Here is a 17594-nt window from a genome sequence, read left to right on the forward strand (position 1 = left end):
CGCGCACACGGTTACAAAAAGGGGCGTTTTTTGGGAAATGGCTGGTATTGAATCTAAAACAACATATCCTTTTTTATTGCACTCTAACACAACTATTCTGGGTCATCATAGTCAGCACAGTATATAGTCTAATACACTAATAAACTGGAGGAAAAAAACAAAGTGGCATTGATGGAAATTGGTTACGAGTCCGAGGTATGGCAGTAGGGTTGGGCGATATTTTTTATGTACTAGTATACCGGTATAGATTCTTTCCATGATAAGAAAATGACTTATACCGGTATAAATGATAAAACGTAAACAAGCCTGCGTGCTGTGGCTGATATAGAGTATAAGATGAATGAAAGGCTTTCATCGTGAGGAGTAGAAACTTTCATGTGCGGAAGTATTTACTGAGCAGACTGCTCAGTTGTGAGACAAGATCATTAGAAACACTGACCAATTCCCTCCCAGCCTAAACAGGTTGAATTGGCGATAAACCCCAGCGGAAGTTGGCTGAATCTCCTTACTGAGATGGGTGGAAGCTTGCAGGATTAGCTTGTGTGGTTGTGTGTGCGCGACTTGGGCTCAATGAGTATATTTTCACCAAGTTTTAATGTACGGCTTTAATGTAAGGAAGGTTTTACAGTGCCGAGGACGAGTGATATTATTTTTGAATGCAGCTCGTCTTAGCCATATATTGACATTATCCTTCAAAATAAGAGCATCGTTTGCCCCATGTCCGCGTAAACAATACAAGAGTGTCATAAAAATATTTTACATATGGAGATGGAATTGCATGGGTGACTACATCTTCCTTCATCACACAGGCACAAGCACAGGCATTCCATTTTGATGAAGATTTAGTAGCAATGTGTTAGAAAAGTTAGCCACTTTGTTACCAGTCAATAAATGTGCTTGTATGTCAGAGTGGGCAACAACACATCCAGTGTCATCTCCCTGAACACCGGCTCACCCCAGGGATGTGTTCTGAGCCCCCTGTTGTTTACCCTGATGACCCATGACTGTCGCCCCAAGTACAGCAGAAACCATATCCTGAAGTACGCGGACGACACAACAGTTGTGGGCCTCATTCAGGACAACAACGAACTGGCTTACAGGGAGGAAGTGCGACACCTTGTGGATTGGTGCAAGGCGAACAATCTGATCCTGAATGTTGACAAAACAAAGGAGATCATCGTCGACTTCAGGAGATCCAGACCCAGCCACACTCCACTCAGCATCAACGACACAGCCGTGGAAGTTGTGAACACAACCAAGTACTTGGGGGTTAGGGTGGCCCTTATTTTCGAAAGTTTGAAAATTCAGTCTCCAAACCCGGATTCTTGTTCCACTCCATGAGAAAACCACGCGAGTAATTTTTTTTTTAATCGAATAATATTTACCCGGTGCTCAACGACCTTAAAGTTTTACTATATAAGATCAATGAGTCGATGGGAGCCGTGTACTCCAGGGAGCCTGATGGAGGAGAACAAGAGGGCAGCGGTGGGGGATTTTGCACAGATGCAGTCGTAGCACAGTAAAGGGCCTTTCATGTGTGATAGTCATTTGTTTTTGGCTATACCTCATTTTATGTCAATATTCTAGTAAATAGTATTTTGGTGAACCTTACAAGTTGGTGGTGCAACCAGCAGATATCCAGCAGATATAATTTGTAAATGAGAGATTTGCTTTTATGGTACAATGGCATCAGTTTTATCAGAACTGAATTACATGTTCTTGAGGCGAGGAAGATTTTTTTTGTTTCTACAGATGTTTTGTATTTGTCAAAACATGTTGAAATAGAAGTATTCTGGTCACTAGGCGGCATGAATTACATTACATACATTACATTACCTTGGTTCTCTTCTAATTCTGTGTGGAAGTGGCTTAATTTTAGGATAAATTAATTTGTTAGCTAATTTGTTAGCCCGCTGGCTGGCTTGATAAGAGTTGAACAATGTGTAAAGATGAATAACAGGAGTGTAAAGGTTTTGGTTATTGGTTTGTTATGTCATGCCTAGAGGGCTCTAATAATTTTTGAAATTGTATTTAGAAAGTCAGAAACGGGTTTTCTATGCTGTAGCTATGAAAATATTTGATTTGCTATTTATTATTTATTTATCGTAGTCGGGTCTGAAACCAATTAACTCTATAGTGGAACCTCTAAAGTCAAATGCCTCTAAAGTCATCCAATTTGACCAAATTTACAGAGAAAAATGGATTAGAAAGTCACAAAGAAATGTTTAAATCATACTTAATTATTTCCATTTCAGTTAACTAAAATGTTGAATAAGAATAAGATTGCCTCGGTTGTTTGTATGTACCCTGTGATTGGCTCGCAACCAGTCTAGGGTGTACCCCGCCTCTCGCTCGAAGACAGCTGGGATAGGCTCCAGCGGCAGAAAATGAATGAATGAATGAATGAATGAATGAATAGCGCCTTTCTTATTTTTACTCTCGCCTGCACAGTTTGACAATTGAATAGATACGGCAAACATGTATTTAAATCAGAAGTAACTAATGGCTGTCCTTTAATTTATCTCTGAAGTCATATGATTCAAAATTCAGTTTATAAAGAAAATTGGCCCTGTAAAGTTCCACAAAAATTCCATCGTAACTTATCTTATTTTTAACTTTATAGAGGGGGACCCGGAGTGCTTGTGACTAGCGTTCGCTGAGTAAAATTTCAGAGTCGTTGAGCACCGGTTAAATATATTCCGATTTCAACGAAACTTTGCACAGCACGTTTCTGGGTCAAAAGGAACAAGAATCCGGGTTTGGAGCATAGACATTATTCGTTTGAAATTTCACCCCCTTACAGAGGGCCACCCTATTGGGGGTGCATATCACAGACAACCTCGGCTGGTCACTCCACGCCTCCGCTCTGGCAAAGAAGGCACAGCAGCGACTGCACTTCCTGCGGTGGATGAGAAGAGCCTCCCTCTCCCCTCCTACCCTTACCACCTTCTACAGAGGGACCATCGAGAGCATGCTGACCAACTGCATCTCCGTCTGGTCTGGGAGCTGCAAGGCCTTGGACTGGACGTTACTGCAGAGAGTGGTGAGGACAGCGGAGAAGATCATCGGGACCCCGCTCCCCCCCATTAAGGACATAGCAAACAGCCGGTGTGTATCTAGAGCCCATCGGATCTGCTCTGACCCCACACACCCCCAGCATGGACTGTTTTCTCGCCTGGCATCGGGGAGAAGGCTCTGCAGCATCCGCTGTAGGACGACCAGGTTCAGAGACAGCTACTTCCCCCTGGCCATCAGACTGCTCAATGCCAAATAAGCCCCTCTACCTTACTTACATTATTATTATTTATTTAAATTATTTAAATTATTTGGGCAATTTACTGTTCACGCTGCACTTTACATTATGTTGTTCATATTTGGTGTCTATTTATTCTCCACATTATTATTATTATTATTTATTATTACTTATCTTCTTTTGTGTCTGTTATTATATGGGAGCCAGGCAACGACATTTCGTTGGCAATTTCACTACTGTGTTTTTGTGCAATGACAATAAAGGGAGTCTATCTATCTATCTATCTATCTATCTATCTATCTATCTATCTATCTATCTATCTATCTATCTATCTATCTATCTATCTATCTATCTATCTATCTATCTATCTATCTATCTATCTATCTATCTATCTATCTATCTATTTCATTATAAGGCTTGAGGTTTGTAGCTTTTTATACAAGACTCTGCTGAATTAAAATTTCATATTGTTTTATATTATGGTATCATGAAACTTCCCCAAAATATTGTGGTATATGCTAAGGTCCATATCACCCAACCCTATTTGGCAGCATGTTTGCACATAAAGTCAGCTTGTATTTGTGCACAGCCCCCTGCTGTGTCACCATGACTAACATGTTCTCACTTGGATGTCACCACAGTGATGAAACGCTCTCAAACGTAAGGAGAATGGCCGTTCTCCACAACAGAATATACAAGTCTAAAAACCACAGCTTCCACACAGAATGTCTTGTCATTCATGATGCAATTCTTGTGAAACACTACAAATGTCTAAGTCTCCGGAGAGATCGTACTCACCGCAATACCAAAATATCTACAGTTTCACTTAGTCATGGGTAACATTGCATCACTGTGGCATGTATTACTGTATGTAATAGGGATCGATCAATATGGTTTTTTTGATTTTTTTCCATCACCCTTAGCCGATGGCCGATTTAGCTTGGGCCGATATTTGTGGCCGATACTGCTTTTGCTCCCACAATTTACATGAAAAAATGACAATGATAACAAATATTACAGGTCTCATGTTTAAACAAATATTTATTTAAATGTAAACACTGAACCCAGTAGGATTCAGCTTTCTTAAACACACATTTAAACGGCATTATCAACTTTAAAAGGAATAATTATTCAACCATGTACAAAACATTTTTGTTCAAATTTTATCCAGCATCGGCGTGATGACTGCTCCTCCGCAGGAGGACCCCCCCCGCCTCCACACACACAAACACAACATTTCTCTCATCATTAAAGTTGGTGTTGTGCACGCTAAAGACCTCTGATAGCAGACACGGCTGCTCCAATTCCTTCTGTGTGTGCGTGCTCAGAGAGCAACACAAAGCTGCCAGGCGGATGCCTGTCTGTAAATCATGCGGCGCAAAAATACATCGGTGAACCCACGTGCATATTGGCCGATACCGATTCAAGTAAAGAACGCAAATATCGGCCCAATATATCGACCGGCCGATTTATCGGTCGATCCTTAGTATGTAATATAATGTACAGCAATGTAGAAATACAGTGATACACAGAATACACAAATAAACTTCTGCTCCTCAACTGCTGCACAATGCTGCACATATGTCCAAACATGCACCCCTACTGTGTACCTGAGCTATTAGCACCACACAAGAATACACCACATACACCACACTGTTATTAAGCTACAAAATGGGATCAAATTGACATTACATTTTTTTCAACAAATTGCCATGAAATTTGGTACACACTCTGATGAGTGAGTACACCACAGTCTGTCTCTGTATCTGTAGCTGTACTCGGAGTGGGCGGGTATAAACCGAAAATGTGTGGGGCTTACATCTGTACATTATTTTAAGTCTGAAATTAACATGGGTTGATCAGAAGTTGCAGGCTAGACAGTCAGGAGATCAGGAAGACCTGGGTTTGATTCTCTGCTCGGGCATTCATGTGTGAAGTTTGCATGTTCTCCCTGTGCACATATGTTTTTTTCTGGGTACTCCGGTTTCCTCCCACATTCCAAAAACATGCTAGGTTAATTGGCCACTCCAAATTGTCCATAGGTATGAATGTGAGTGTGAATGGTTGTTTGTCTATACGTATGTGCCCTGTGATTGGCTGGCCACCAGTCCAGGGTGGAAGAAGCGGCGACCACAACTACAGTAATTTCAAATCAGTCATTTACCGTTTGTCTATATGACAAGGTTATTAAAATTCAAAATCTTTATAATATGTATGTGATTACTTTCTATTAGGTCAAAAATGTTGCACATTGTTTCCTCAATTATTTTTTGTAATGGAGGCAATAGAATTATTCAAGGAATCGTTGCCCCACTAATACCATTAGATGACTTTATTTCCACAATGTGCCACAGCACAACAAAGAAGGCATGTCGTTATTAGGACAACCCCAGCATACACAAACAAATAAGGTAAGCAGAATGAATTGCAGTGGCCAGTCAGAACACTTTGGTTATCTGTTTCCACTAAATGTAGCTGTTTCATCATATACCCCCGACATCATTCACTGTGAGGCAGACGGTGCTGACTGGCCTTTTTCATGCTTGACTTGATTGTGTATAAAAAAACAGCAGGCCCACCGTGCCCTCGCATAAACATGCGCATGTTTGAATCACATCTCCGAGTCAGAGTCAGCATTGTGTGATGGCAGCTACAAAAAAAAAACCCAACATCATTTTGTCAAACAATACAGGACATGATTATATTGTTGAGTACGGGTATACAGGCGAGGCTGGGAAATAGTCTTTTGTAGCACTATGTTGCACATCAGGGGTGTAAGTGATGTCTGGCCTAAAGCGCCACACTTTTTACTGCAGCTGCCTTTCTGGGATTTGCAGGAAATCTACTTGCTTTTTTTTGTCCTCACAATTTCCAAAAAGTTTGAGGAGCTACAACAGCTGATGGCCAAAGGGAATAAGTAATGACTTATTTATATATCTGCTGAGAGAAGGACTAGATCTTTATAAGCTTGGCTTCTTCCTAGTCCTTTTTGGACGTATAGAGTTGTGTAAGTGTGATGCATTTCACTGTACTTTGTCAAGCACGTTAAACCATAATCATGACCATGACCATATATGTGATTTCTATTAAAAACATGGGCAAGCAGTGTTGATTGACAGCCACCCTTGCCTGACAATGCTCTTTAGACCAGAATGAAAAGACAAATGTTGCAACAGTGATGAAAGTTTTAAAGATGGCTTGTGCGAGGTTAAGAGCAGGTGTTAAACCTCTTCTCTCTACGAGAGTGACTCACTGTTACTTCCTGTTACCATGCAGGCGTCCACTCTTTGAATCATCTTTTCCTTGAATTACTTCAACAATCCAGGACAATACTCTGCAGCTGCAGCACCAGAAAAATGTATTCATATACTTAATATAAACATATAAACAACAGCATTACAATCATCAAACCTTAGTGACATAGTCAAGGAAATCAAATATGTGGGCTATTCCACATCCACAGATTGCCAACCACAGGTTTCACCTGCTTTTCACTGCTGACCTTGAACAATAGAAGCACAGCTAACATCTACTAAATGGATCTCAGTCTATCCTGCAGATACAACACTGAAGCCTGCCTGGAGATGATGCTGGGAAAATGGGCCACAAAACCACCAAAAGGCTTTTGCACCGAGCTTGAAGCCCCAGGTAAGAAAGGAAGGAGCTATCTATACTGTTATGGCTATATTTGGGAAGAAATATACAAACATTGTGGGGATGACATAAACGCACAGTGACCAAAACTGGGCCAGAGGTGTCCCCTTGTTGCCCAGACAGACACGCAATGTGGGTGTTTGGCTGTCTGCTGCTGTCTGAGCAATGTCAAAAAAATCCTTCCTTCCATGCACAGGGCCGCCCACGGCAAATATGGTGGGCATTCCCTGCAGTGTGCATGGTGGGCAGCTCAGTATGTGACACCAAAGATATGCATCAACACGTTAAATGCAACCTGTTATGCTCATTTTTCCGCCCTTTGTACTGAGTTGTGGATTCCTATAGAGCAGCTAAGATAACCTACAAATAAAGCTTTCTAAATCTTCCAGAATCTGCACCTATTCCAGCTGTATTTCTAGGATTTCATGCTGCCCATAAAAATGTCACTTTTAATTGATTTCACCCAGGGCCCGCCTCCAGACACGCCCACTCTGCTGTGGTTGGTGCTCACATGGATGCCAAACCCACTTTCACATGTGAAAGCCAGGCTCTGGTTGCCTTGGTTACATACCTACCTATATCTACAGTGGTATGAAAAAGTTTGGGCACCCCAGATTTGTCTTTATAAGTCACTAGTTGTTGGAACCAGACATTTTAATTAAATATATCCTGATTTTCAGTAATATTCAGGTCTGGGGACTGAGATGGCCTTTAGAACGTTGTGCCTGTTCCTCTGCATGAATACCTTAGTGGAATTTGAGCAGTTAGAGTTTTTGTCTTGTTGCAAAGTCTCAAGTCCTGGCACAACTCCAACTATGTCACTGATTCTTGAACATTGTTGGCAGGAATCTGCTGATACTGACTGGAATCCATGCCACCTTCAACTTTTACAAGATGGCCAGTACCTGCACTGTCCACAAGGGTCCACATGGTGGAACCACCACCAAATTCTACTGTGGGTAGCAAGTGTTGGTCTTGGAATGCTGGGTTCTTCATCCGCCATTCGTACCGCCCCTTAGTATGTCCAAATAACTCCACTTTAGTTTCATCAGTTCACAGCACCTTATTCCAAAATGAAGCTGGCTTGTCCAAATGTGCTTTAGCATACCTCAAGCGATCAGTTTGTAACATGTGTACAGAAAAGGCTTCATCCGCATGACTCCCAGAATAGCCAAATAGTTGAACGATGCACCATCTGCAGCAAGATCATGTTGTGGGTCTTCGGAGGTCTGTGGGTTGAGTGTGACTATTGTCACCATCCTTCTCCTCTGCTTATCAAGGGCCTTGACTAGGATGTGCCTGTGGTTTTCCATTTCCTCACGAAGCTCCTCAGAGTGGAACCTGACAGCTGATATCTCTGACCTAGCTTTTGAATCCTGCAAATATACCATCAAAGGTTCTCCTATTTGGTGATGTAAAGCAGGAATGCTGGTGGAAAACAAGCAAGATGTCCGGATCAGCCTGATGCTGTGTTTAATGTAACTGTTAGGAACTGATGACGTGTCCCACGAGGTGGTGGACATGGTGAATGACGCGCGCGCATTGTAGCCTCTGGTGCACAGTCCAGTCCTGTTCAACAAAAGGCAATCAAAGGTTCGTTTGATTGGTTAAGATTACACAAGGCTGTCATATACCCTTTCACACCTTCTCTACCCGCTCTTTGACACTTGCGTTGGTGCGCCGCGCTGCGCCTGACTCCTCTGCTCATGAAAATTGCAAAGTGCACTGGCCACACCCAGGGCAGGCACAGCGCTTGTGCTTGGTCTACGAAATTAGAGCCCATAGAGGCAACTCCAACAAAGCCATACAGCATGCCGTTCTGTGAAAATGTATTGGCTCATTTATGGATCTTGAACCTGTTGTGAATTTGGCAATTCAGTCCTTTATTCGTGAACAGCAAGCTGAACAAGTTCTGAGACTGTGGGCACGTGCATTCCAAAGTTTAGAGGAGGTCATATTAAGTTCACATGTAAAGGATATATTGGGCTTTGGCTTCATCCAAAAATGTCAACCTAAATTCCAATGTCCCAAACTTTTTGTATATGCTGAATATAACAATTTTTAGAGGTGATGTAAGCCGACTTATACAATAGCAAATCCACAAATAAATTTCCAAAAAAAAAAAATTTGATTGCAACATAAAACCATGTGTCATTCAGTGACAAAACCTTGATTTGTACAATATTTGGAGAAAATGTGCACAGAATATAGTAGTAATTTATACAGCAATACACTATTTTATATACTGTGAAACATTTTCTCTTCAAATAGTTTTACGTTAAACGAGTAGCAATTTCTGGTAAGTGGTAAGTTTCCGGGGACCGTGCTGCCAGTGTTTCAGTATAAAATCCTGACCTATACCAAAATAATGTACGGTAAAGAAACACAAATATTCTACAAAGATTTGGGGTGTTCTAAAACATTTGATTGGTAGTGTGTACTAAAGATTGTTTTCAAGTTTTAAAAAGGTGTTTTTATCTTGTTCAGTTACATGTAGCGGAAACTTTGTATTATGTGGTATATTGGACATTCAAATGTTGGCATTATGTGAGTATAAATCATTAGACTGACGTTCACATTCTGAGTGTATGTGAAAGCACAGACAACAGCGGTGTCCACATGACGTGTATTCATGGACAAAACAAACAATAATCCCACATTGCGATACAGTCCACCATAGTGACGATCACGATGTTTGTACGGCGTAATGTTGCTTAGAGTGTCGTTTCATTATTTATTCTCTTCTGCACATAAAACATCAAACAACTAATCACACCTCTAAACTCCTGTTATCATTTCAGAGTCCAATTAGTCCAAGAGTGTTTCACATCGCTGTTTCACATCGCCAACTTCTGTGGCACAGGTAAACATTCAACATATCTTCGAGCTATTTTTCCCTCCTCATCTTTACGTGCCAATCCCACCTGGTTTTACAGAGAAACAAAAACACTTCATTTTGGAAGTGAGTTTTGCAGCTTTAATTCCCATCCAAGTCCCAACAGTACACTGCAGACGATTGAGGAGGAGCAAGAGCAGGCTTGACTTTGATTGGGCCAGAAGCTCAAGCAGCATTCAATCAATGTCAGGGTGGCTATTACAATTGCAGCGCTTCACCCGGCGCTGATATAAAACCAGATTCCTCTCAAGGTTACGCTCTTTCGTTCATTCTTAAACTTTACCATGCCCCCCCCCCCCCGCCTTTCTCTGCATCCCACTTCTCTCTTGCTAATTTAGAATCAGATGTCTTTGCTCTCGATCAACAAATTCCGCTCTTCGCCCCCCCACCCCCCCACCCCACACACACACACACACACACACACACACACGCGCGGCCTTGTGAGCCCAGCATGGGTCATTTGTGGTGATCTAATTACACAAGGCTGCGGGGGAAACTGTCTTAACCAATTTCACAACTGCCCTGTCCCCTCCCGTGCCCCATTCCGCATTAGATGCGCTGCCAGGGTCAAGTAAGCCATTAAAGGGGGCCAATTGTCTGAACAGGATCCCAGTAATGGAGGAGAAATGATGTGGCGAACAACAATGGCAGCATTACCATTTTTATCAATGATAAATATGCTGAGTCGGAAGGAGAGGGTGAATGGATAATAAACACACATTCGGCCGCTACATCCAGATGCTACACATCATTAAGTTCTACTGCACTCCAAGACTGTATGTATGTGTACATTATTTATCAACAGTCTGCACAAAACATACATACTTGCTATTGCAAAGAGTTTAGCAATTTTAACTCGGATTTATTTACAAAGCAGAAAAAAGTGTCATACTTCCAGTGATTCTACTGGACTCAGTATTTACCCTTTATTAGGGAGGCTTTCTTTCATCAACAATGGAGAAAAAAAACAAAAAAAACAATGGAGAAACATTTATGTGGAACATTATGCGGAATGTTTGGAACTCCTGCTTACATATCAAAGTTGTATTGAGTTTTTTTTTTTTTTTTATAAAACAGCTTTGAGGCAATTACACCCAAGTATGATTTTACAGTTTTTGACCAAAGTTTGTCCCGGTTTATTGTATAGGCTTTCGTACAACATTACCCGTAACAAACTGCTCTGGTTGCCAAGTTCTGTGTCCATCCCCAGACTCGAACGCACAAACAAAAAAATGCACGGACAGTGAGCCACCAATGTATAGGGTGCATTGGTATGCAATGTCTAAATAAGACCCCATCGGGCCAAAGAAAATTGTGCTTGCCAGCACTTGGACACCATACCAGTACAACATTGTTTTTCTACGGCCAAGTGTGGCCGGTCGCTTACCGAATGTTGTGGGACTTGCGTTTGATCTCATTCCAGCAGAGGTTCATGTCTCCAGCCTGGTGCGAGTTGCCCTCCCTCACTTTCCTGCACTCAGCCCCCTCCTCCTGGGCCTCACCGTCCACTGCTGATTGGCATGGCACGCAGTGGCATCTCGGCCACAAGGGCCGCCCTGGAGCTAAAGTTGCAACACAAAAAGAAGGAAGAGAATTGTGAGTAATGCAGTATTTGTATATCATACAGTGTATCATGTGGCAGCAGCAAACATGTCCGCCGTGTGGTGACAACAGGTAGCACATGTGGAACACACAATGTGACTACGCCACTTCCCCAACAGGAAGTCACCTGGCCTACCTTGAAGGTTCTACATTAGTCGATAATAGTTGTTTTGCATGAAGAGTAATGTGTAAGCTTCGATACTCACACAGTCCGTGTGGTACTATTCCATGTTCCACATGCGTTGTGTTATTTGGTTGCACCGTGAGTGAGGTTGGCATTTGGGTTGATGAGCTCCTGTTGGTGTGATGCATGCGTAAAGGTGGATAAATCAAGCTTGTTAACCTTTACAGTAAATGCTAAGAAATCCCTGTGAATGATAACAATGAGAACAATTAAGACTCAAATCAAATAACTTGTTAACGATGATGGCGGGATTAGACACACAGTAGATGAGCCAACGTGAATCTGTCAGTGAATGTTGAAGGTAAAAGCCGTCACAAAACTTCCAGTTGCCTGTGGCCATCCCCTAATAAATCCCACAGGAGTAAGAGTTTGACATTTGAAGATATTCTGCATATAATATGACTTGATATGAAGCAATATATAGTAGGTTTGGACTCTGAGTCTTACAGTTCAAAACATGAGAAAAAACAACATGAAAACTTAATTTTGTCTCCATTGTGATTCTTCATGAGAGAAGCTACCAAACGATGAGCGGAACAACACTGAATCAGGAGACGTCAATAGCGTTCACATTTTATCCTGCTTCCTTAAAAGTCAGGAAACAAACCATGACAACAAACTTTAAGAGCCACACTTGTGGAAGTGGAAGTGCAATCCTCTTGATGGAGGTGGTGGAAAGGACACACACAAGCACAATACACACACACACACACACACACAGTCAGAGTGGTGTTTCGGGCCAAGTTCAGACGTTTGAAGGATTTGTTTGGTCCTTTGTGATTTGTATTTATTACACGATGAAAAACACATCCTATGTGTCCTTGCCCAGCATCATGTTCGCTGGTGAGGACACGTCCTCTACTGCCCCCTTAGCAGCCATCAACAGCTGGCTGAAGACATCCTTATAGCCGACCGCATACCCATTGGTCCAACATTGTGGATGAAGACCTCCGGCTGATCGACGTATCATCCTAGCGGTGACAGGGGCAGCGGCCTTAAATCGGGTTGGGCATTGAGTCTCCAGCATTGATGGGAACCGGGACTAACATTGTGATTCTCCCGGGATCATTTGTGAAAGTGGACTCTTGGAAATGGAATGATTTGATATGTACGTATATAGTGCTTGAAAATAGTCCTATGAGAAATTCATAGTAAAGTTGATTCAAAAGTTCAAGCATCAGTTGCCATTGGGGGGTACGTGAATAAAAATGACAAAACAATTAGCGCCTAACACTCAAAATGACGAGTGTGGCTGAAGGCCTCACAGTGCAAGGAGACCACAGCAGGGAGGAGGCAAGCTGTTCCTTGCTCTGTGTGCACCATATCAACAAATGAGTACGTTTGAGTGATGCTTCATCTTGGACATTTCATTTATATCGGCTTTCCAATTCATCCCAACGCTGTCTCATCAGTGAAGAGCACTGAGAGTTGAGATTCACCCAAAAAAAATGGTGGAGTCCTTCCGCTTCCTGGGTACCATCATCTCCCAGGACCTCAAGTGGGAGCCGAACATCAGCTCCCTCATCAAGAAGGCTCAGCAGAGCATGTACTTCCTACGTTCCTACGGCGGCTGAAGACATTCATCCTGCCAAAGACAATGATGGTGCACTTCTACACCTCCATCATTGAGTCCATCCTCACCTCCTCCATCACCATCTGGTACGCTGCTGCCACTGCGAAGGACAAAGGCAGGCTGCAGCGTGGTGAAGGTGATTGGCTGCAATCTCCCGTCCCTCCAGGATCTGTACGCCTCCAGGACCCTGAGGCGTGCAGAAAGGATTGTGGCCGATCCCTCTCACCCCGGACACAGACTCCTCGAGACGCTCCCCTCTGGCAGGAGGCTGCGGTCCATCAGAACCAAAACCTCACACCACAAGAACAGTTTTTTCCCGTCTGCTGTAAGCCTCATCAACAAGCTCCCCCCCGACACTCCACGCACCCCACCTCTGCCTCATCCTGCCACACTGACACACACTGTACGTTACATTAACGCTCAGTTTGGACTCTTTTGAAATAATAATCAGACTGTGCTTCCGGAATAACATGCAAAAAACAGACTGTATATATATATATATACATATATATATATATATATATATACGTATATATATATATATATATATATATATATATATATATATATATATATATACATATATATATATGTCGTAGGCCAGACCGGGGAGCTGAGACGCTTGGATCCGGAAGGCTGTCCTAATACTTTTTTCAAGGTACGTCATCACATGTTGTTGCGCTGTTGAGTCGCAACGAACGTGAACATGAGTGAATGGAATGGCTCGACACGGCTGACCGGGTCTATACAGGGGGGGGGGGGGGTCACAGGCTAACGACCAATTGACCAAATGACTGAAATGAACAAATCTTTTTACTGAATGAACGGGAATGATCCGGTTCACTGAGATGGTTTTGCACACTTGTGGCACAGCAGCGGAAATGCCAAAAATACTCAAAGCTGGCAGCAGAATGACAGGAAGCGCTCTGTGGAGGTCGGATGTTCAGTTTCTCCAAATGGCGAGCTTGTAGGAAGCGCTGAAAGAGTGAGGGGAAGCGGCAGGCAAGCTGCTAGCTATGGCTGAGAAGGAAGGACAACGGTTGGGGTCCCCCCCCCCCCCAATATAAGCAGCTGCAGGAAGTGGTGGGGAGATCCAGTAATGTCCCCTCTACACCACTTTGCCTCTCAACCAGAGATGTACTGCTCGGGAGTAGAACATCATGGAACCAGCTGACCTTATGGCACCGGTGGAGGTGTGTCAGGCTAAGACGTCAAGGCAGCGAGGAACACCTTACCTGTGTAACGATGTGTTAATACATCAATGGGGCGACTTGGCTCAGTCTTGTGTATGAGTGCAAATCACAGTGAGCCAGTCAAGACTAAAAAGTCCAAGACCACATTTTTCTCCCAGTCCACCAATGGCTAGAAGAACTATATTCCAATCTGGACTCGACACACAAAAAAACATCAGTGGCGCATCTTGCAGATGTGTGCATCATGCGAGCATGTTCCAAGCCAAAGTGGTCCTGGTTTTGAGAACATGAAGCTTGAAACTCACTTTATTTATTCATAAGCTTGATTTGATGTGACGCTTGTGTTCAGCCATGTGTGTATTGTGTGCACGGCTACTTACAGAAAACCAGCAGAGATTTCCCTAGCATGACACAAAATGTAGTCTTTGACATCCTTCCAGAAATGTCTGCTTGACAGTGGAAATGAAATCATTATGTCCACAATAGCAACATTTATTATCACAAGACACAAAACTAAAAATAAAGTCAATGTCTTGTTTTGTAATCATAGAACCATGAAAACAATATATCCACCAACCAAAGCAGGACAACGCTTCCCAAAAGAACAAGACCTTCTCAACATGTTGTTCCACTAAAACGTCAAATGTGATGTTGGGGGAAACTGAGGGCAGCTGGAAACATGAGTATTGCAACATTGTGAAGACTACAAAGTATTATACTCCAATGTCAATTAATGTGGGAATGCTGGTTTGCCTTAGTAAAAAAACAATAAATATATGAATCTCAAAATGGGATTTAATACATTCCTTTTGATATTGTGCATTTGCAAAAAAAAAAAGTGGGAAAAGATGATTCAGTTGCAAAACACTTTGATCACAGCAGAGAATCGCTTTTCTGTATTTCACAACCAATTCAACAAAGGGACATTGCAGCCCATGCAGATAAAACATCAGAGGATCGAATCAAAGCCTGGTATGCGTGGTGATGCCAATCTGTTGAGAAGATATCCAAGGGAGCGCAACACCATTGCCTGCATTGATGCTCGTTACTGGAGCTGTGCAGATAAAAAGTACTTTTTGTTCTCAATGTGACAGCACCCACCTCAATGCTGGCGAGCCCTCCCAAGTCAATGGGATTCCAACTGACAATCTTTAAGCCGTCATTGAGGTTAACTGAGCTACATTAGGCACGCAGCGGTTAAGGGTGGAGGGAGACTCGGGAGGACACTGAAATATTACGGAATGTCATTGGTTGCTCATATAGCTTTTTGTCCTTGCACATACTTTCTTACACCTACACGGCTGTATTACACGGCTGGAGTTTGGACAACATTTAGACAAAGCAAAGCTCGCTGCTCACTGAGTCAAACTCGGCGAATTGGATGTCAAATGACATACAACTAAATTGATGAACCAAAATGAGGACCATTATTTGAAAGTTCTCAGATGATGTAAATGGACTTATTAATGATGTTCTAACAGTAAAATACTTAAAATAGTTGAACACACAGCAGTAGTTTACAGAGTCATTCTAGATTTGTTGTGTCGCATGATTTATTGAACTCATTTCACTCATCGTGCTAAAGGGCCATTTACTTCACCTGCAGAGCTTTGTCAGTGCTTGCTGACAGAAATAAAGTTGAACTCCACCCGCAGAGGGAGTTGAACAGAGCTTGGTGGAGTCAGACCAGAGGCGGTATTTTCAAAGGAAAACTGAATTCAACAAATGAAACATGACTGACACGGAGAAAACAGTAGTGGGACAAAGCAAAACAAAAGTGTGGGAGCACTTCACGCTTGACAAAACCTCCAAAAAAGTGTGACATGAAAGCTTTGCAAAAGTGATAACACGGCACAGTAGCACCACATGATGATACAGCACCTGAAGTGGAACCATGGTGGAGTCAATGATGAAGATGAAGGGAGCGCAACAGCGGCGTAAACCACAACAACGTGCGAGGTTTGTTCCGTTTTAAAGTGAAGAAACGTAATGTTAGTCTCTCTGGTAACTTGTCTGATGCTAGCGTGTTAGCGATGCTAGCCTGATACTTCAGCACCATCCGAGTGTCTGTGCTCAGCAGCAGGAAACATAACCTCCATAAGAGGCAGCCTTAGCCAGGAGCATGTTGCTAACATTGCTATTCTGCTAACATTTCTGCACTGCAATGCAAAGTTCCTGTAGAGAGTGAGTGGGTCTTGTTCTCCACATTTACAGTAATACACAAATCCTGTTACAGCGTTTTCTGATTTGCATTTCGTTATTTGTCATTCCTTTACTGTTCCAACAGCTCAGGTCCCTTAAACAACAAAAATGTTTTTTTGCACTTTACATAACAGAAGTAGCCTACATATTTTGGAGGTGCCTTCATTCTCTTTCGGCCTTTCCCTTCAGGGGTCGCCAGAGCAAATCAATCTCCTCCATCCAACCCTGTCTTCCTCATCTGTCTCTCTCACACCAACTACCCTCATGTCCTCCTTCACTACATCCATAAACCTCCTCTTTGGTCTTCCTCTACGCCTCCTACCTGGCATCCTTTACCAGTATATTCACTATCTCTCCTCTGGACATGTCCCGACCATCTCAGTCTGGCCGATATCTGACTTTATCTCCAAGGCCTCTAACATGTAATGTCCCTCTGATGTACTCCTTCCTGATCCTATCCATCCTGGTCACTCCCAATGAGAACCTCAGCATCCTCATCTCTGCTACCTCCAGTTCTGCTTCCTGTCTCTAGACCAAACAACATGGCTGGTCTCACCACAGTTTGTATACCTTTCCTTTCATTTTAGCTGAAAGTCTTCTATCAAACATCACGCCTGACACTTTTCTCCACACGTTCCATCCTGCCTGCACACGCTTCTTCACCTCCTCTTCACAATCTCCATTGTTCTGGACTGTTGATGCCAAGTACTTACATTTCTCCACCTTCTGTATCTCTTCTCCCTGTAACGTCACTCTTCTACTCGGGTCCCTCTCATTCACGCACATACACTCGTCTTGCTGCGGCTAATCTTCATTCCTCTCCATTCCAGGACAAACCTCCACTCTTCTAGCATCTCCTCCACCTGTTCCCTCCTCTCACTGCATATTGTCATGTGTATAGCATACATTTGTTTGTATTTTTGTGTACATTTTATTTTACTGAAGCTATTTGACAACATTCATACTTATTATTCAACATTATTATAACAGAATATTCAAGCGGCAACCTGGTGTTTGTGCACTTATTTGCTCTGTCA

At 42.7% G+C, this 17594-nt stretch overlaps 1 protein-coding gene across 5 annotated transcripts in view; it reads right to left on the reverse strand.

Moving 5' to 3' along the window:
• drp2 (dystrophin related protein 2) overlaps window positions 1-17594 on the reverse strand; it is a 225584-nt gene that overhangs the window by 106944 nt on the left and 101046 nt on the right. For 4 of the 5 annotated variants that reach the window (XM_058076029.1, XM_058076030.1, XM_058076028.1 and 1 more), the window contains exon 3: window positions 11191-11365. In XM_058076029.1, coding sequence (XP_057932012.1) covers window positions 11191-11237 — 47 coding nt within the window. In that variant the 5' untranslated portion in view covers window positions 11238-11365. Of the gene's footprint in view, window positions 1-11190; window positions 11366-15955; window positions 16583-17594 lie in introns of those variants that run through there. The other variant, XM_058076027.1, reaches the window with a different exon arrangement.

The sequence above is a fragment of the Doryrhamphus excisus genome, chromosome 6, assembly GCF_030265055.1.
Source record: "Doryrhamphus excisus isolate RoL2022-K1 chromosome 6, RoL_Dexc_1.0, whole genome shotgun sequence".
NCBI classification, from domain to species: Eukaryota; Metazoa; Chordata; class Actinopteri; order Syngnathiformes; family Syngnathidae; genus Doryrhamphus; species Doryrhamphus excisus.